Source organism: Mchenga conophoros, linkage group LG9, assembly GCF_057382185.1.
Source record: "Mchenga conophoros isolate Kocher_MC1m ecotype Shallow Benthic linkage group LG9, M_conophoros_male_GT1.1, whole genome shotgun sequence".
NCBI classification, from domain to species: Eukaryota; Metazoa; Chordata; class Actinopteri; order Cichliformes; family Cichlidae; genus Mchenga; species Mchenga conophoros.
This window is the reverse complement of record NC_140534.1, coordinates 18,999,555-19,019,787: the sequence shown is the minus strand read 5'-3', so window position 1 is coordinate 19,019,787 and position 20,233 is coordinate 18,999,555. Positions and strand designations below refer to the sequence as shown.

The window sequence follows — 20,233 nt, the reverse complement described above, 5'->3', positions numbered from 1 at the left end:
TTCCGAGTTTTTTTTCTTTGTTCAAACTTGGTGTAACATTTTGTAATATTTCTTTATTTTAAATAATTTGTCTGTGAATCCTGTGTGTGGAGGAAGCTGTAACAGTTTTTCTTCCGTAGTCTGCATTTTGTCAGTATTTCTTCAGCCCTACGTGTTTTTATGCCACTGTGCACTGTGTGCAGTCAGCATGTAGCTGGGGATTCACTAACAGCCCCCAAGGGGGGCTTCTCTTTCAAAAATGTCACATAAAGGTCAGAGGTTGAATCTGGCATCAATATTCAAATAAATACATAAATAAAAAACATTCTGTCCTTCTTACTTTTCCACCAAATATTCACAAGAATCAAAGGCTGTCATTTGAGTGAATGCTATTTCAAATGTAGTGATTATTGCGCACAAAGCAACAATTACGCGGGATGGAGGATAATGCGAGGAATTGATGTACTTTATACACACAGGCAATGAAACACTGAATGTCTTTGCATTTTTCCTTCTATGTTATTCATTTTGCACGGTTATGAAAAGTTTGCGATTTCGGCTAATTTGAGAGCAGCGAACTAAAAATAATGAAATGGGACGAGGAATTTAATATATTTTTTTGTTTAAGTGAACAAACTGAACATTTGAGCAGATAAAATAATGTACATTCTTCACAATATGAAGCTGATTAGTCTTCGGAATGACTTGAAATGCAAAGTTTTAAGAGCACAACCTGCAAATTTTTTGAAAGAAAATAAAGATATTGAAGAAAAAACATTGGAAATACAGAATACCAGTAACTAAACTGTTGGTCTCATAAATAAAACCTTATTTTACAGCAAGTTTAAAAGTATGACATCTTGTTATTTACATTGACTGTACTCTGTGTTCACTGTATGCATGAAAATCAATACAGTCTGTCCAGTTAAGTCCAGAGGAGTTTCATTTCCTACCCAAACTGTTGTACAATGTGTCTGAAGATCAATAAAATAAATGAAACATGTGCTGTGGTTAGCAGGACACCAGAACAAACTGCCACATGGTGCGATCAGCGATCCCGACCGATCAAGTCCCGAATAGCCAAAAGTCACTTCCTGTATTCAGTAATGTTTGATCAGCCTTTGTCTCTGCGAGGTCTTCCTCAGTAGATGTCTGAAGTCGTATGGATTCTCTTCAGTCCGGCTCTCTGTGGAGGCCATTCTGGGAACAGAGCGTCTGTCGATTACACAAAGGAGACAAATTTCAGCACAAGTAGATAAAAACAGAAATGTTGAACACAAGGTAGGACGTGGGGATGTGGGGATGTAAACAAACAAAATTAAATGGAAAGGAGATGAAAAGATTCATGTTCAGGGTTCAAGGTTTTCATACTGGTTATCATATTTGGGCCATTTATCATGAGCTGTCCAAGGGAGCGGCCAAGCTGAAGGGAAAATAGATTAAATTCATGTATGAATTTATCCTTCGAGCAAGTAAAAACTAAAATTCAAAAACCAAACTCATAAACAGAGGTGCTGGTACCTCACAAGTCCTATTATGGAGTAAGGATGTGGCCAGACTAAAACTACAAATCAAGTAGCTGATTTGTAGTCCAGATCTGAAGAATCTTTAATAATATCTTTTAGTGACAGGCAGCAGAATAGCGCTGAAAAATAAAAGAAAGTTGAAGTGCCAAAAGCTGCAGTTCCTCAAACAGCCACTTGAGGCAGACTGCAGTAAGCTCATGTTAAACTGAACAACTTTCTGTAAAAATAAACATGTTTACAGCCCAGTTGTTGGCTCTGCAGATAATTTACCTCTTCACAAAAACTTTATTGTGGAGTGAAATTTTTATTATGAATCAGCAAATTAAATTTAGTCAAGGCTTAAAACTATGCATTATTATGGGTGAGACTGGTTTGAGTGACAGGTGGATGCAGGCTAGGCTGCTAATCTGTCTGCTAGGCTTCACCTCAGCTAATTAAAGTCACTGAACTGGAAGTTTTGACTGTGTTTGTGGTGTTTCTGCCTTTTGTAGCCTTTATGATGAAATTATTTGACCAGCTAAGTGATACAAACTCTCCAAGTCTACGCTTGTGATGAGTTAAAGTCTGGTATTTTATTTGCATGTTACAAAGCACTAATTAGTTGACATCTGTGAACTGTGCCTATACATTCAAGCACAACGTTAGAATTAAAGACAAGAGACAACTACATCACTATTTGTGAAGGAATTTCAGAATTTCTGTCTTATATCTGTGAGGTTCTGACTGGACTATGAATATAAGTAATTTATGCGAACGTCTGTTGAATGTGTAGACTGCAACAGATTAGCAACGAATGACAGTAATTGTCCTTATTATCATAAACACACTGCGTGTAATTATTTACTTGACCTTATTTAGCAGACTGACTTCATCTTATTGCCATTTTATTACCAACTTTAAAGCAGCAAAGTCACTTTGAAGAAAACAATTGACTGAGTTTTCATAGACTTGCTGTGAAGACTTTCAAAACTACAAAGTTTACTGTACACAGTTGCAATAAAATTGTAGCATGCCATGGTCTCTAACCACTATTGTCCTTACTGTAACTATAGCCTTACCAGCTAGCCAACATTAGCTGCTAGCTTAGTACTCCAGCCTCATTAAAATACGATCAGATCTGTCTCTTAAATCCAAGATGCTTCAGAAGTGGCTTCAGTGGGTGATATCATGGTGAGAACTTCCATCTTTCATATACAGCCTGTATAGCTTTGTCTTATTATGGTTATGTAGATAATGCTTTTCCCTCTTTCTGTAAACTAAGGTCTGACTTTACAAATCATCCAAATTCACTGAGATTACATTTATTTTTAAACAGTAGCAACAGTAGTATCATTATTATACTGAAGTAGAAACGTAACAAATTCAGTTAGCAAACATTAACAATGTAACTTGTGACTATATTTGTGAATCAGTAAAGCTGAACTGTAATAAATTGTACGTGCAGACGGTAACAAAGCGGTCAGCTGGACAAAAATCCTGAAGGCCATTACCTATCTTTCATCTGTTTCACATAATGCGAGTCGATGGAAATGATGAAGAGATGGTTGGAAAAACAATCCCAAAAATGTCATAATGGGACCTCGTGGTTGGTATTGACAAAGATTAAAATGGCATCATAAAAAGTGGAAACTGATTTCCAGCTTAAAAGTGGTTCCACCTTGTTGAAGCTTATTGATGGTGCTGATTACAACATAGCTGATAGTTATCTCGGATGATCTGATATCCTCGTGTTGGTGTTGTTCCCAGACCATCATGAAAATGTTGTTCCAGGTTCAACATTGCAAGTGACCAATCACATTGTTGTGACGTTATTCTTTTGCGCGCCAAGCCATTCGTGCATTTATGAAATTCCAATGTTGCAAGGACAATATCAATTCTGCTTACTGTTTATTAAAGGGTTATGGTTAGGGTTAGGGTCCGTTGATTGGCGGACAGAGGCGGTTTCTCCCAGCTTAAGTACAGTTTTTTGTTTTACGCCGGTTTTTCCCGAAGTCGCAAAAGTATGACGTCACAACATTCTGATTGGTCACTTGCAATGTTGATCCTGGAACAACATTTAGTATGATGATCTGGGAACAACACCAACACGAGGATATCAGACCGTGCAGTTATCTCTCAGGTGCTTTGAATGGGGTTGGTTCAGTGTTAAAGCAGAAACAAGTAATTAATGCAGTCATGCACAGTTTCACAAAAATACAGGGACACTTTATAGGACATGTACTTATTGCCAGAGACACTATGAAGAGGACATAAATGACACACCTGTTTTCTTTGGCAGATTTGGGACGCTCCGGTTCAGTGGCGGCCCTCTCTCGGATCTGTCGACTGGGAGCAGTCAGTCTCTGCTCTACAGACTGCCTCCTGTCCCCAAACTGCCTTCTATCCATAGATCGTCTCCTGTCCATGGACTGCTTCCTCTCTACGGACCGCCTCCTTTCCACTGACTGCCTCCTCCCTATAGATTGCTTCCTCTCAGGCATAGATGATGTGTTCTCTTTGGACATGGAGGGTTCAGAACGGCTGGTAGAGAGGGCTGGGTAGTAGTGGTCATCCACATCCAACAGTTTCCCTGAGCTACAGCAAAAATAAGAGGACGGGGTCAGACAGACATTAGAGTGTCATCAAACAGTCTTTAAACAGGTTCTCCGGATGCAAATAGAGCACAGGTGTGACTGAAACCAGACACGAATGCTGTAAAAATCAATACAACGCATTTCTCATAAACACAATAACCTCAATAGTAGATTTTGATTGAAGTTAAGTGCTTTTCCTCTCGTTATGTTTTTCTTACTTTACGTTCAAATCTGATTATAAAGTCATTTGTTTAAGGTCAGATAAAACTCTATTCAAGTTTTTATTTTAAAATTAGGAGCAGGCGCAGGTTGGCTATATGGACTTCAATGCAGCTACCTCAGCAACTCTTTAAAGGGGACCATATGTGCTCATTTCATACTCAAATTTTTAATTTTGACTCGACTGAAGCTGCTCTGCATGAATCAGACTTCAAAAATAATACTTGTTTTTCTTATACTTGACTGTTGTGAAGCTCTTTGCTTCCTGTCTAAAACAAGTCAAAACATCTCCTTTAAGGCCACTCCCCTTTAGGCTAACTTTCCTTTGACTGGTTGCCCCTCATAAACCGAGGGTTTAGCTATTCTGCTCACATGCAGAGCTGTTGTTTTTTCTAACTTTCTTCGTCTATAAGCAGGTCTTTGAGATACTCATGATCTTCTGCTTTTTGTGATTTTTTTTCTTTTAGAAGCCACTAAATGCTGGCATCAATATAACTATTTCTTTATTGTAGAAAAGGAGAAAAATATTTTCCCCAAGTTAATTCACCAGCTGATTTCACATCTTTAAAATTTGTCTCTGTGATAGCAGTGACTATAAAATTAACTGAGCAGCAGAAAGAAGACAAATCTTATTGAGAAGAGGATAATTATCAAGTCCTCATCATCCAGGTATCTGCTCACCAGACTGTGTAAACTGTCCATCTGCACTGTGCAGCCCTTCTCTCAGCCGTCACTTTGACCTCCATTTGAACAGAAGTGTGAAAAGGACAGTTTCAATGTGCAGATCAATATGTCTCACACATTGTTAACATAAGGTAACAACCACTATCAGAATATATAGTCAGTACTACCAGTACACTGATCTCATTCTTACATTGTGATGTGTTTGAAGCTTGACCTGAACTTATCACTGTACTTTTGGAGGCGGGGTTGGCACACAATTATCCCACTGATGAATTACAATAAATGTGCTATTCTAAAGCTGAAATACATTCTTTCTCCTTGATTATAATTACCTCTCCTGTCCTCTAAACTATTAGCTCAATTATGTGATTGACACAGCACGGACAAAGAAAAACCACAATGACAATGGCTAGCACAAGATTTAGATCTATTATATAAGAGCTTTTAATTTTTTTTAAGTTTTTGTAGCACTAGATAATTCACAGAGGAATGCAGATGTTCAGTTTGTTTGTTAAGATGGCTCTGTGACAAAGACTTCAGGTTATAGCTGGTCGTGTTTTAACTAGCTGAAGTACTGCCATTCCCTACAACATCCACTGATTTTTCTTTTTTTATGCCATATACAACTCAAACATTACTAACACGACAACATAAATTGACTGAATATCTCAAGGCACCTGCCACATTGAACTAACCAGATATGGCACATTTAACAAGCCCTTCTGAACCCCTTATTGACCTTGGAGTGGCAGTGCATGAGTCTTATTCAGGCATACCAGATAAAGGTATACCTGGGTTGGGGGTCGGCTTAGGCCTGCCACTATTGGTAAAGTACAGCATATAGTCTTCACTGTTGTTTTATACTGCATCATCTCAATTTTTAACTTTGATTGTTCAGTAATCTAAAGCTCTGAAATCACTCTTCATTTTTTGTACTGGCTAATGAGCCAGGTCAGAAAATAAATGGGGGCTCGTCCGGGATCTTCTGGATTCTTCTGGGTTGACTAAACATTTGAGTTTCTTTGATAAGGTGAGAGAAGCTTTGAGGAGTGACTGAGCAAACTTTCTTTTCTTTTTTTTTTAAAGCTAGGTGGCTATTCTGCCATTTTACAAGGCCCTTAATCCAAAATAAAGAAGTGGCTTATAAGCTGGGTCAGAACAAAAAAGGGGGGCTTGTCTGGGATCTTTTGAATTCTTCTGGGTAGACTAAAAACTATTTTTTCTTTAATTTTTGGGAAGGTTGACTTTATATTTCTGCCTTTCTACACTCGATTTTACTCATATAATTTACATAGACATGAAGTACATACATGTATTACCACATTTCAGAGATTACTTTTAATTACTGTTGTCATTACTGATTTATGTAGCCATGCATGGCTTTAGGGACAGCAACAGCCATATATCACTCCAGACTGAAAGTGAAATTGTTTTAGACAAATGATTCATTTGATTCAAGTGAAGTACCTTGATATGCACACGGAAGCATTTTTGGATGACTTCCCAGCATTGTATGCTTGATGAGCAAGATGAATGCAACTTGTGGGGTATCTAATTTCAGACCAAAATTAACATGGTGGCTTTTTTTGTAAACATTCTCTTACACTGAGAAGTAAAGCTAATGAGGTAAGAAATAGCTAATGTCTAAATCTGGCCTCATTTTAGAACACAAAAGGTTAGCTCACAGTTAGCTTTTTATGAGTTGTCTGTGGTGTAGTGGTTAACACATTTGCCATTTATACAAAAGATCCTTGGTTTATTTCTGGCAAGAAATCCAACCGCAGTGTGTCATATGTTAGTGTAGTCCTGGAAAAAAGGGACGTTTGCTTCAGGAAGATGTGGTGTAAAATGTAAAATGTTATCACCCCTTGGGGAAAAAAGCAGATGGAAGACTATTTCATACCAACAAGAAACAGGCAAATCTAAATGTCCTGAGTTCTAATAACTTAGATAACAACTTTAAAAAAAAAATAGGGTTACAGGCCTTTTTAATGCTCTAAGCAAATATTACCAGAGATCAACATTTTAGTATTTAGCTTAAAGTAGCAATATATCATTAGCCACAAGCATACATTAACCTATAGCTGCAGACTTGTTTGAAATGTCCCAAATAATATGACAGAATTAATTATGCACTGAATGCACAACGATTACAGACATATTTTTGAAATGCAGTGTGGTGAGAAGCCTATAAGGTTTCATAAGCTTGAAATAGGCTGAATAACCAACCAACTTGTAGATTTCAGAGTTCTGATAGTGGTACTAAAATATAGATATCTGTGCTATGCAATCACACTTTCCCTCCCCATTTCTCATGTATTCACTCTCATTTACTATCATCACATCAGTATACTCTCCAGCTCTCATCAGTATACCTCTCCCCTCTCTGGAGGGGAGAGGGAGGGGAAACAGGAGGACAAAGGAGGGAACAACTAAGCTGTAGTGCCTCTTCACCTCACTGTGCAATACCTTTTGTGCAATACTTTTGTAAATAGTCAACGGTGCAATAGACTCAATACTTGAAATGTGCAATTCACTTGTATTTTTATTTTTATTCCTATTTATTCTATTTATCCCCTTCGTATATTTTATTTATATTGTCTCTGTATTTATATATATGTGTGTGTGTATAACTCTGTAACTTCTGTCGGTGCTGTGCTTTTTTGGAAATCGAATTTCCCAGAGGAACCCACCCAAGGGATTAATAAAGTTCTATCTTATCTTATCTTATCTTATCTTAGCTTTCTATCCCTACCACCCACGTTTTCCCATTTCCCAAGCCCAATTGCTGTCAGCTTCAGCCAGAGACACTATTGTTCCTGCTGACCTTCTCATCCTTAATGATGCATGTAAACTGCGCCTGTCCATCGCTGACTTTATTTATTTGCTAACAAATTATTACCCTTGATGTCTAGCACTGTGTTGTATTGTGTGTGTCCACATCAAGGGGGCTCAGTGTGTGTGTGTGCATGTCTGTGTCTCCTCAGACTGCTGTGATAAAGTACCCAGGCCCCTGCTTGTTCAGCCAGCGCTATCGGTCTATCTTCAACCCCTCACTCTGTGCGGGATGCTCACCTTGTGGCCTGTACGGCACATACATATGCATGACTGCACACATCCACAGATACTTTCTGGTTTCATTTTCTTTTCTTTAACAAAAATGCTGAAAACATTTACCAGTATATTCGAAACATGTCACATAATGCAGAAACCCACAGAACAACTCCTATAAATGATACCAAACCACCAATTTGGGATTCCTTACGTTACATTTCTCTAAGAATATGATATTCAGCCAATGTAAAGAGGTAAAAGATGAGGGCAATTAATTTAACTGTGGATGTGTGTATCACTGTGGATCATTAAGTTTGGACCCTATGCCCTTGCACTGTCCCTATGTTGACACCAGGCTGTAGTTGTTACTATGGCCCAGGAGTAGCAAGCAAGGAGGCAGCATGCCAACCTCATAAAACAGTAGCTAATAGGTTGTTAAAATAAGAGTGGGACACTTACCCCTCTTTCCTGGGTTTGCGTTTATCATCTTGGACAGACCGCTGAATGAAGAGAGATGGAGAACTGATTATTAAATGTCAAACAGCCAACAGTAATATCTGGATGGATTTACCCACAAACACTCTATATTCATGGTTTCTAGATGACATATCTTGTTGTATAAGATGGTGACATATCATCTTATAGGAGAGCATTACCACTAATCACAATCAACTAATCTAGAGAAAAACACAACAATTTGGAAATAATGCGTTAAACTGAAGCATGATGGTCACTGATGTCTATGAGAGGCATTTCAGTCACTCAGTGAGAAACGTCAGATAAAAGACCCCCACTAGCCAAACTGCACATTAATGCAAGTATCTAATCAGCCAATTTGATTGCACCATATAGACACAACCTGCTGAAGTCCATACTGATCATCGGAATGGTGAAGAAAGTAATTTAAGTGACTTTGAATGTGGCAGACTGGTCTGATTATTTCAGAAACTGCTGATCTGCTGGGATTTTCCCACACAACTATCAAGCAGGCAACAGTAACTCAAATACCCATTTGCTGCAATCAAGGTATGCAGAAGAGCATCTCTTAAAGCACAACATGTTGAAACTTGAAGAACATGGGCTACAGCAGCAGAAGAAAAAACATTTTCTGGTCTAATGATTTCTAATGAATTATTCAGATGGCAGAGTCAAATCTGGGTGTAAACAACATGAAAACATCTCTCCATCCACCATAGTTTAATGGTGTCACTGTACATTTTCTTGGCACACTTTGGGCCTTGTAGTACCAACTAAGCCTCATTTAAACTCAGTAGTTAGTTTTGCTATGAAGAATTTTGGTTATTCTGAAGGTAAAAGAGGGTCCAACCTCATAGCAGCTAATAAAGGGTCCAGCGAGTGGATTTTTTTCCCCTTAGCCATAGGTTTTCTGTGACATGTCTCTTTTTAATGGGATGCACCACCATTTTAGTGGCTGTTCTCTCATATTTTCAACAATGCAAAATGAAATATTGTTTAAATATTAATTCCACTAAAGTTTAACGGAATTCTTCTGTTTTAAAACTACTTGAGCAAATGTGAAAGCACAGTAATCGATTTAGTAAAACTCTGCTGCTTTGAGTGTTGAATGCCTAAATGTCTAAAGAGATCGTCAGTCTAATTATCGACTAGATAGATTGTATCTGCAGTGTTTACTACACTACAGAATAAACAGAACAGTAAACAGCAATCAGGTGCTATTGTGCACCAAAATGATTAAAAGATTTCTAACAATAAACACTGAATAAAAAGGGACTACTTTTAGTACAAAAGGGAAACTTCTGAAGAAAATCACTCCATTGACAAAAATACTTTTCCAGACAGCTTCATAATAGTCTGATATTTCTCACCTTGGCAACATACGGTGTGTGGTAAAGAGCTCTACTACAGGGTAAAATTTGACAATCAATAGTGCATTATTAAAGCTAGATGCTGGGAAGGCGGTTACAGTTGCAGCTGATGGCAAAGCTTTGTTGTAGAAAATATCTGAAATCGTTCGTCGCCTTCTCTTAGACTTACATGAATCAGGTTGTAATAGGTGGAGTCCTCTGGTGTATTCAGGGTCTTTGGCTGCTGGTTCCTGCGGGGGGTTCTCGACAATCTTTTGTCAGCTGAAAAGTAACACAGACAGTTTAATGCATCCGGCACTGGTTTTGCTGATGATAATTGGGCAAAATGAGGCTGACAAAAATGCACAACTTTATTTCCTGATAAACTCTCAAAATGTCTTCAACACATGATCAGTTTGCATTTTTTTAAGTGTCAGTTGGTTTTCATGGCATGCCCACCACTGCTGCAGCCTCTTATTTCACAAAAGTACTCTTAGCTGAAGTATTTTGGGGCATTTTCTTCCCTTCTTAAAGAGCAAACATGGCAGATGAGATGGGGGATGGTGAGACAGAGACGACTGGCCAGAAATTGCTGCCTTCAAATCAGTTTGTATTTCCATCTTTTTACTTCCTACTTTTCACAGAATACGAAGTTTCTGCAGCCTTTAATAACAAAGAGTGCTGCTGTAAAATGCAGATTTCTGGAAATATATAAGGATTTGTGTTAGCATTATGGTCAATTGGAGAGGAGGGAGGTATTTCTACTCTCTGATGGATTTCTACATCTGGAGGTTAGCCTCAGCAATTCATAATATCTTTCTCCTGCAAGATGCCAAATAAATTAGAGTAGAAAACTGAACATATAACATGCACATAATGCGTTTTTACATTATGATATATATATATATATATATATATTTTTTTTTTTTAACTTTTGACAGATGACTTTAGAGAGAAGTCGTGAAATGAAAGATGACTAGATTCAAAGCAAGAACCACCAGTGCAGTCCAGATTAATGATACAGGTATAAACATTTGATGTTATATATTTCAGTTATATCTTACTCAAGATTATTGTGTCATTTTTATGAGGCTCAGGAATATTTTTTAGTGTATATTTTCTAAGGCACTTGTGGAAGTGCAGTGTTTGATAACTTCGTAATGATCCACGTTTAATTCCGAGTACGGTATTTGAACATGCAGTGATTGGGTGGGCAGCTTTCATGCCTGACATCTCCCACCTTGCAGCGGCTGTACTGCAATCTATCATGTTTGTCATACATGATGTACTGTATCAACAACCCTCATCTATGTTATTGCAATTATAAATATATTACAGTGACCTTTGTTTGATGCTCATTATTAATCGCTGTTCACATACGGGAAAAAAACAATCCATCATGTACAGAAGCTCTCAGGTGAAGAAGGTAAAAAGTTTGTAACATTATTGAACAACTCCATCCAAAGGTCATTCTGAATTGCAAACAACTAAAGCCAATTTTACGTACCTACTTATTACTTCTTGCCATAATTGTTGGAAATGCTAACTCGCAAAACATGATTAAAATCTGATGACCTTTCCTGAAGAACAATGTGACTGGGATTCCTCTGCTCTCTCTCTCTCTCTCTGTGTGTGTGTGTGTGTATTGCAAATGATTTTGATTTATTATGTCAGTGAAATTCATGAGGACAGATTAGCGCCGTCAATGGAGAAATGACTTTGTGAAGCTGAAAAGGATAATTTCATAGGAGTTGCACTAGCCCCTGGAAATAACACTGATAATTCATTCTGCTTTACCTCAGGCAATGCACTGTGCTGGAGAAGAGTCTGTAAAGGGCAAACATGCCTGGATTAAAGGAAGACTGTTATCTGTGTAGCTCACTCTGTGATACCACTCTTTTGTCTGCAGATCTGTACACTGCCGCAAGTTAGCTTAGCCTAGCATACAGACTGGAAACAAAAACATCTATTCGGGCTCTTTCTGAAAGAAAATAAACTGAGTAAGAGTCATTAAATGCTCTCTAGTTAACACACTCTCACTGGCCATTGTATTAGGTACTTCTTTTTAGCTGCTTGCTTATGTAAATAGCAGAAGTGGGATGTGTAGCCAACAAATCAGCAACTGTGTAGTGTCAACGTGGACCAAATATCTGAGAAATGTATTCTGCACCTTCACGAATTCATGTCACAAAGAAGAAAAATTACTTGGAAAGACCAATGAGGATATAACCCAGTGCAATTGATTAGTACCAGGTTATCAACTGAGTTAGCTAGTTTTCTCTTTGTGGTAAGGCTTTAAGACTTACTTACTATATCTTTTTTATATTAAATATAGCATGGTTAAGGATAAAAAAGTATTATGTTCAGGACAGACAGAAACACCATAAAATAATGTAAACACTTGGTCAAAGGGATTAAGTTAGTGACAAACTGAAGGAAAAAAATAAAACACTCTTCTGCGAAATTAAAAAACTATTTGAAATCAAAGAAATGCAAGATCATTCAGTACATTCAAAGCATACAGTCTGAAACTCAAAGGCTTTACGTTATTCATTTGTCTGTGGGCAGTATCCTTTTGTGGCTGGCTTTTGGTTTTGTCTTCTCCCTTTAGATTACTGCTTTCATATTACTCTTTAGGGTACTAGTCAAAGAATGAATATGTATTCATAATACAAAATTAATTAAAATGTGGGCTTTTCTGGTGACAGGTGAAAGTTAAATGCTAGTCTTACTGAAGGTACCCTGGTGTACTGTTACAACTTCCAAAACAAAAGTGATTATTCAAAATGTTGACTACTAAAAAAGTTAAAACTGAATTTACAAACAGAGTATTACAAGGCTATCACACAAGATTAAAAAGGTACTGCAAATGCAATGCCCTTGTAATAAAACTCAAAAGACTCTAAAGATGACAGCTGTCATCTTTATTTTTGCAAAGTGAACTTTTCAAATTGCTGCCTCTCTTCATTGACCACCCCAAAAGCAATTACAGATATCACCCATGCAAATCAAATGTTATCTTTGATGACACATGAAGAAGAGAAATGCTTCCTGTTTGGCACTTGACCTTCTCAGGTTTCCTAATCTAATAGAGCTGCAGGACACAGAAAGAAGATACTGTCCATCAGTAATAGGGATGCACCGATACCGATACCGGTATCTGGTATCGGCCTCGATACCACATTTTCTAAAGTACTCGTACTCGTTAAAAGTCCCCCGATACCGGGGACCGATACCACGGTCTGAGACCTGTCTATGTTTGAGCGGCATGTAAGGGGTTAATCACAAGCGCCAAGTGCCCGCCCCCAGGCCCCGGCTGCAGTTCAGAGCTGGGAGAAGGCGAGGCGAGACGTGTGGAACTATTTCAAAGTGAATGAAGACACGAAAACAAAGGCGGACTGCAAATTGTGCTCAGCGAAATTGTCCAGAGGAGGCTCAAAAGGTAGCGCATTTAACACAAGTAATTTAATCAAGCACCTAAAATCCCAACACAACAACAAGTACAAAGAGTTTACCCACGCTTATTTACCCACGCTTATTAGCACAGAGGAGCATAGCTGATGCTATAGCAGTGGGACGGAAAATAGTTGGGCATTTTAAACATTCCGCCTTAACCTACTCCCGCCTCGAGGACATTCAGGGACAGCTCAACCAGCCAATAAAGAGACTGCAGCAGGACGTACAGACGCGCTGGAACAGCACGTATTACATGCTCCAGTCCCTCATTGAGCAAAAGCGAGTGCTGGAGGTGTATGTGTCCGAGCATGAACTCCCTGACTATCTCACCGCTCACCAATGGGCTCTTATGGAGACAACTGTTGCCATCCTCGCCCCCTTTGAGGAACTAACTAAAAAAGTGAGCAGCTACGACGCACTAGCCTCTGATGTCATCCCAGCTGTGACTGTGCTAGTGAGACTTCTAAACAGAGAAACAGACGAGGACCACGGTGTCAAGACAATGAAAGCAACCTTACAGGCAGCTGTCAAAAAGCGCTTCAGTGACGTCGAGACCAACCCACTGTACTTCATCTCCACCATACTTGACCCAAGGTAGTCTGTGTGCTATAGGTATTCAATGATAAACTACAGTACTAAATGTAAGATTATTTTACATCTGAAATATTATATATTTGTAACTATCCATCCATCCATCCATCCATCCATCCATCCATCCATCCATCTTCATCCGCTTTATCCGGGGCCGGGTCGCGGGGGCAGCAGCCTAAGCAAAGAGGCCCAGACCTCCCTCTCCCCAGCCACCTCCTCCAGCTTATCCGGGGGAATACCAAGGCGTTCCCAGGCCAGCCGAGAGATATAATCTCTCCAGCGTGTCCTGGGTCTATTTGTAACTAAAATACACAAATACAAATGTATGCAATATATATAATACATGAAATACATGAAATACATTTCCCTTATTACTACCAGAAAGTCAAATGGCTGGCATTTGTCAATGAGTAAGTACTCGGTATCGGTATCGGCGAGTACTGAAATGCAAGTACTCATACTCGTACTCATTTTCCAAAAAAGTGGTATCGGTGCATGCCTAATCAGTAACATGGTCATCTACCAGAAGTCAGCAATAAAATTGCAATCTCCTTGTTTTTTTTGTTTTGTTTTTTATCGATCAAAATTAAAGAACAGGGAGAAAATAGCTGGAATTTATTATCCTTCAAAATGAGCACCCACTCCTGACCCAGATTGTTGTTTTCAGTCAGTTTGAATAGACCTAATAGCTCAGTCGCATTTGACAATTTTCGGTCAATGGTTCTGAGCGCAGTTGGGCACCATATCCATTATCTTCAGTTCAGCAGACTGAAAAAGACTAGAGAAGCCGAGAAGACAGTGAGAATGGACAGACTGTCTTTCTTAATTATCTAAAGGTCCAGTGCATCAAAAGCTGAACCAGAACTTCAAATTAACTTTGGGTCAATCCATGACAGCATTATGAATTGTTTTTATTGCTTTATAATCTGTTTTTCACCTAGCCAACCTCACTTATCTTACTTGAATGGCGACGCTGGGGAGTGAAGCTACCATTGATTGCGTTTCCTCTCACAAACAACATGCCATTGTTCTCAGGGTCTGATTGATGGGCCTGGATGATCTCATTCAGCTTCTGCTGCAGAGTCAGAAAGTCCTCAGACGTCTTTGCGATCTGTTGGAGAGATTAGAAGGAAAAAGGATATAAGACTGGAAAGAAAATGACAAGATAGTGAGTTTTCAATAAAATCTGTTTGAGGCTATAACCTGTCTGGAGAAGCTCTCCAGCCTTCTTGTCTCTTTCTGTGCAGCTTCCTTGTTGGCCTTCAGGTTCTTCCTGTCCTTGTACCCTCTGAAGTTACTCTGGATCTTCACTGCAGCGTGTTCTTCCTCCAGTCTTTGGTTTTCAACGTCTGTCTCATCTTTACGTTCAATTACCACATCAGTGATGTCCACAGCCTCCTCCTGTTCTGCATCAGTGGGAGTCCCAGATTCCTCCTTAGCTTTCAATTGCGCTTCCCTCTCAGCTTTCATTTTCTTTCGGTCCCGGTGGCCTCGGAAGTTACTCTGGATGACAGTAGCTGCTTTCTCTTCATCCAGCCCTTCTCGGTTCTCACTAGAAGTGTTCTCCTGGGGTTCTGGAAGAGATTCCTCTGTCTCTTCCTCCTTTGGAGGCTCTGATGGAACATCTTTCTCCTTCTGCCTTTTCTTGGGGAGCTTTCCCTCCTCTTCGAGTCGTTTGCGCTCCTTGTGGCCTCTGAAATTGCTCTGAAGCACTACAGCCGCTTTGGTCTCATCTGCATTTTCAGCTGTTGTCGAGGCTTCTTTTTCTGCCTCGTCACTACCTGGTTCCTTTTCCAGCACTTCGTCCCCTGCAGGACTTTTTGCTTTCTGTTTCTTAGCTGGGATTTTGCCTTCTTCCTCTAGTTTCTTCCGCTCTTTGTAGCCCCTGAAGTTACTCTGGAGAACAGTGGCCGCCTTGGTTTCCTCTTCTAAATCAGCAGCTTCCTCACCTGCAGTTTTTTTCTGTCCACCATCCTCCTGCTCTTCTTTTTTAGGCTCAGCATCCTGAATCACTGCTTCCTCTGCCACTTCTGTGTGCTCATCTTCTGGCACCTGAGTATTATCACTGTCATCATTCTCCTCTGCTTCATAAGTACTTTCTTCATCTTCCTCATTCTCCTCTTGTTTATCAGCTGACTTTTCACCTACTCCTTCTTTGTTAGCCAACTCTTGGACATCTTTTTCCTGTCCCTCTTCCGCTGTTGCATTTGGCAATTCCAGCTCTGCTCCAGCCATCGTCTTTTTTCTCTCCTTAAACTTTTTTCTCTCTTTGTAGCCCCTATAGTTGCTTTGAAGAACCACTGCAGCTTTAGTTTCCTCCTCCTCGTTCTCTGCATCATTTTCTGGTTTTGCTATCTGTTCCTCATTTTCTTTCGAAGCAGTCTCTGCTTTCTCTTTCTCTCTGGCTTCCCTGGAAGCAAAATAGACACATTTATGTTAAAAAGAAGAAAAGAAAAAAAGACATTTCACTGCTGCTTTGTGCATAGCTTCCATCTCTCTTACAGCTTTCTTTTAAAGCTCTTCCTTTCTTTATGCCCTCTGTAGCGAGCCTGAATCTTGGTTGCCGCTTTATTCTTCTCATCTACCATCTCTTTGTACCTCTTTTTTGCGAGATAGCCTCGGCAAACTGAAGAAGAAAATGGAATAAGGGTAAGCCAATATAATACGCACCACATATAGATAATGTAACTAATTTAATATCAGACTCCTACCAGCCTGAAACTGGATGATGAAGGCCTCCAACTTTGCTTTGCTTTTCTCATCAGCTACCCTCTTCCGAGCTTGATGTCCTCTGTATGCTGCAGCACAAAAAAAAATAAAATTTATGCCTCCTCTATAACTTGTTGACATTGTGGTACACAACCAGCGTGCACAGTTTACTAACCTGACTGCAGCACCAGGGCACTTTGTTCTCGCTCTTTTAATATCCGCCGGTACCGCTTGGCTCCAAGCCAGCCTCGAACACAAGCCTGGACCAGGATGATTCGCTGTGTTGTCTGCTGTACCATCAGATTCAGATGTTCAACGTGGTAATACTTGAGAAACACCTAAGCCCAGAGGGATAAAAACAACTGTTAGTTATTGAAATACAAACATAACACTGTAGGTTTAGCCTCAAATGCAGAATCACGCAAGCACTGTTGGATTCCCTTTTCAGGCACGACAGTGCGGAAGTTATTGTTCTTTCACAGCAGGAGATTTCTGGGTTCAACAATTTAAGGTACCTTTGTATGTGGCATTTGCATGTGCGCGTCAGTGCAATATGAATGCATATGAGTCTCATAGTGCAAAGTGTTTTAAGTTGTTATCAAGATTAGAAAAGTAATAAATAAATGCTAATCCATAAAGCAGCAGAAGATAAAGCAATACAAAGAATTGAGCCTTCACTAAACTGGCTTCAGTTTGTATTAATATTTACCCTAACCCTAGGTAATCAGAATAAAAATACTGGCAGCTGTCAGTGCTACCCCTTAGCCTCCTAGTTAATGGACCTAAGGTATAAATTTGAAAATCTGACCTCTGACCTTGAGCTCACGTCATCGGGATTCAAACTCCAAGATTTTCAGGAGCTGTCCATACTGGATGAAAACCTGACCTTTGACCATAACCTTGAGAAAGAGGTCACTGAGATTCAACATTTTCCAACGTTTTTAGTGGATACATCTATGGTATAAATTTCAAAATCTTATGTTGCTTTGTTCTCGAGCTATTTTAATACAGAAACTTGAGGGTCCATGCCACCCAACCACCTGACCGCTTGGCAGGGTGACGACCACACCCCATCAGCCTTTTACAGTTGTGGGATAATCACTGTTGTTCACTCAAATCTATGAAATTAGATGATGATGATCTTTGAAATGCTCTTTGGTTATAGATTTAAAATAAAAAAATAAAAAATCAGAAGCACATTCTTTTATTTTCATGCCTTGTTTAACCTAAATGGTTTGGGTGTATGAGCCTTCATCTGGAGTCCTTTATTAACTTGATTTGAATCTATTCATGACCATAATGTGTGGAAAAAAGTTTTATTTAGTATTGAAGTTTTAAATTGGCCTCTGGCAAAGGAGACTCAAAAAAATCTGCACAACTCTGAGCTCAATGTGCTACATTTGGATGTTTGTTCCGTATGTTTGAGATTCCTGCTGGATCATGAAGGGATGCAACAATAAAAAGGTGGAAAATTTCTTTTAATTTCTTGCCTCAACTTAACCAAACAGTGAGAAACAACAGTAAACACCAAATTTCAGGCAATTTTTGTTTTTTGTTTTGTGCATTTTATGTTCAATATAGGTATTTGTTGTGCCTGAAAATGAACAAATAAATGAAATGAAATGAATGAATGAAATGAAATCTCTCCTTACCTTTGTCTTTCCCATAGCCCAGTTTTCCAGCTTGGCCTTCTCCAGTATTGCAGCACATGTTTCTGGGGTTGCAGCGGGCTCCTCGTTAGCATGGTAAGCCAATAAGTAGTACCTGCAGCAATCAATGTAATTATCTGGACACTAATATCAAGGTTCTACACGCTGATTTTGTAATCACTTCATAAGCTCTGCTTTTCACCACTGACCTCTTAATGAAGTTAGCAAACAGGATGCGGTGAGAGTAACCCTGGCGTCTGATCTTGGCAGTCTCCAGAACACCAGTGTATCGAAGCTGGACCAGAACCTTTTCACGGTCAAACTTGTTGGCATGGCGATCGTTGTTGGGCTTGATGCAGCGCACAAAGTGAGGCTGACCTGCCACCATCTTGGACAGAAGGTCCATCAAAGAGTACTAGAAGGAGCAGAAGAAGAAGATTAGGGGTAGTTGTGGCAAATATATGGTAGTTATAATGTCTCTGGTGAGAGAAGGCACTCAAAGAAAACCAGCTAGAAATTTATGGTACAATTCTATAATGGTAGATGGTGGTTATCCAGCCCCGGCCCTAAAAGAGTATCTATATATCTGAGGTTGTATGTATCATTTCTATGTTTGTATTTATAATTCTGACCCTGTGTAGAAAATTCAAAATAAATGCATAAATCTTTAGGATCTTTGCTGTACAATCATTCCACCCTGGAAACAAAACACTTAAAAGAAATGATTAAAAGCTCAAAATTACTTTGAAATCATGCTCATGATGAGTGTATGTGAACTACTGAGTACAACTGTATTTGTTTGTTAATTTGTGGCTCTCTCTAAAAACCTCCCAAATAACTGATCCAAGCAAATAAAATAAAATAATTTAAAAAAATGTTCAAATCTTACTCTGAAGTAGGAGGCCACTGTCTGTGTTCTCATGTTGGTGGTTTCTCTAGGGTGGTAAGGCGTGTCTCCAGATTCACCTGGCTAAAAAAAACCCCAAAAACATAAAACATATTAAAAAAAGGCCAATAATACCGGGTATATGATATAATACTACTCTCTATAATTTCTGCTTGTACAGTATGGATATCCGACTAAATAATAAAACATGTATGTGGTTTAACTTTTTTCTCCTGTGCAAATTTTACTCCAAACATTTGATTGTGTTTTTGAAAAACCACCAATCACCATTTTCATTTGCTTACATCAAGCAAGAATTTTTTTGCAGGCTTTAATTCCAGAGAACGCTGCAAAAGAGACGCATAAAGTGGATAAACAAGTAGTGCCAAATCAAGAATATGGTCTACTTATATACAACAGTGTTACACCCAAATCGGTCACATGTCAATGACTCAATGCTTAAAAACTGCTTAGAAAAAAACAAAACAACCCCCCCCCCCCCCAAAAAAAAGAAACAGACAGCTAAATAAAATAAAAAAAAAATAACCACTTAATTGTCCTTTACCACATATTTGGTAACATTTTAACAAGCTCTACTTCTAATTCTCAACACAAACACAACGGGGAGAAGACCACCTTTATAGCACGCCATCAGCCTAATGCTGTTTTTTAGCATTTAAATCGCTCATCGTGGCTTCTCAAGAGCAAAACCTTTGATGAGCTTTTTCCCTAAAATATGCAGATGAATGGAAATTAATTCAAGAACTAATCAAACAGTTCTTGTAAATGTAGCCGCTGTCGATTGGTTTTAGGTGAGCAAATGGCTTTGAGGCTTACATTTAGCAATGGTGTACGGCTGCAATCTAAACTAATTCACACCGGCACGTAAAGCCACGCAATTGAGTTGCCAGGAGGAGTTTTATTTGGATACTGGCACCTGAAAGAGTCAGGCTGATTACGGAATGCTTGGAGTGCAAAATTTAAAGTTTTAACACTGTTTTAAAAGCATTTTAAAAAAAATTTGATTGACTATGTAAGCCATTTTTCTGAAATTGCATAGCAGAATTAGGCATGGTGCTAT

The 20,233-nt window shown here is 39.0% G+C and overlaps 1 protein-coding gene across 8 annotated transcripts in view; it reads right to left on the bottom strand.

Moving 5' to 3' along the window:
* Positions 1 to 139: 139 nt before the first annotated feature.
* Positions 140 to 20,233, bottom strand: part of myo3a (myosin IIIA) — a 69,514-nt gene continuing 49,420 nt past the window's right edge. For 5 of the 8 annotated variants that reach the window (XM_085286781.1, XM_085286784.1, XM_085286782.1 and 2 more), the window contains 12 exons: positions 19,156 to 19,236; positions 18,476 to 18,681; positions 18,270 to 18,381; positions 16,793 to 16,955; positions 16,620 to 16,706; positions 16,411 to 16,534; positions 15,112 to 16,318; positions 14,869 to 15,019; positions 10,052 to 10,143; positions 8,495 to 8,535; positions 3,768 to 4,079; positions 141 to 1,194 (listed from right to left, as the gene is read on the bottom strand). In XM_085286781.1, the coding sequence (XP_085142907.1) occupies positions 1,080 to 1,194; positions 3,768 to 4,079; positions 8,495 to 8,535; positions 10,052 to 10,143; positions 14,869 to 15,019; positions 15,112 to 16,318; positions 16,411 to 16,534; positions 16,620 to 16,706; positions 16,793 to 16,955; positions 18,270 to 18,381; positions 18,476 to 18,681; positions 19,156 to 19,236 (2,691 nt within the window). In that variant the 3' untranslated portion in view covers positions 141 to 1,079. Of the gene's footprint in view, positions 1,195 to 3,767; positions 4,080 to 8,494; positions 8,536 to 10,051; positions 10,144 to 14,868; positions 15,020 to 15,111; positions 16,319 to 16,410; positions 16,535 to 16,619; positions 16,707 to 16,792; positions 16,956 to 18,269; positions 18,382 to 18,475; positions 18,682 to 19,155; positions 19,237 to 19,457; positions 19,500 to 20,233 lie in introns of all 8 variants that reach the window. The other 3 variants (XM_085286779.1, XM_085286783.1, XM_085286778.1) reach the window with 2 other exon arrangements.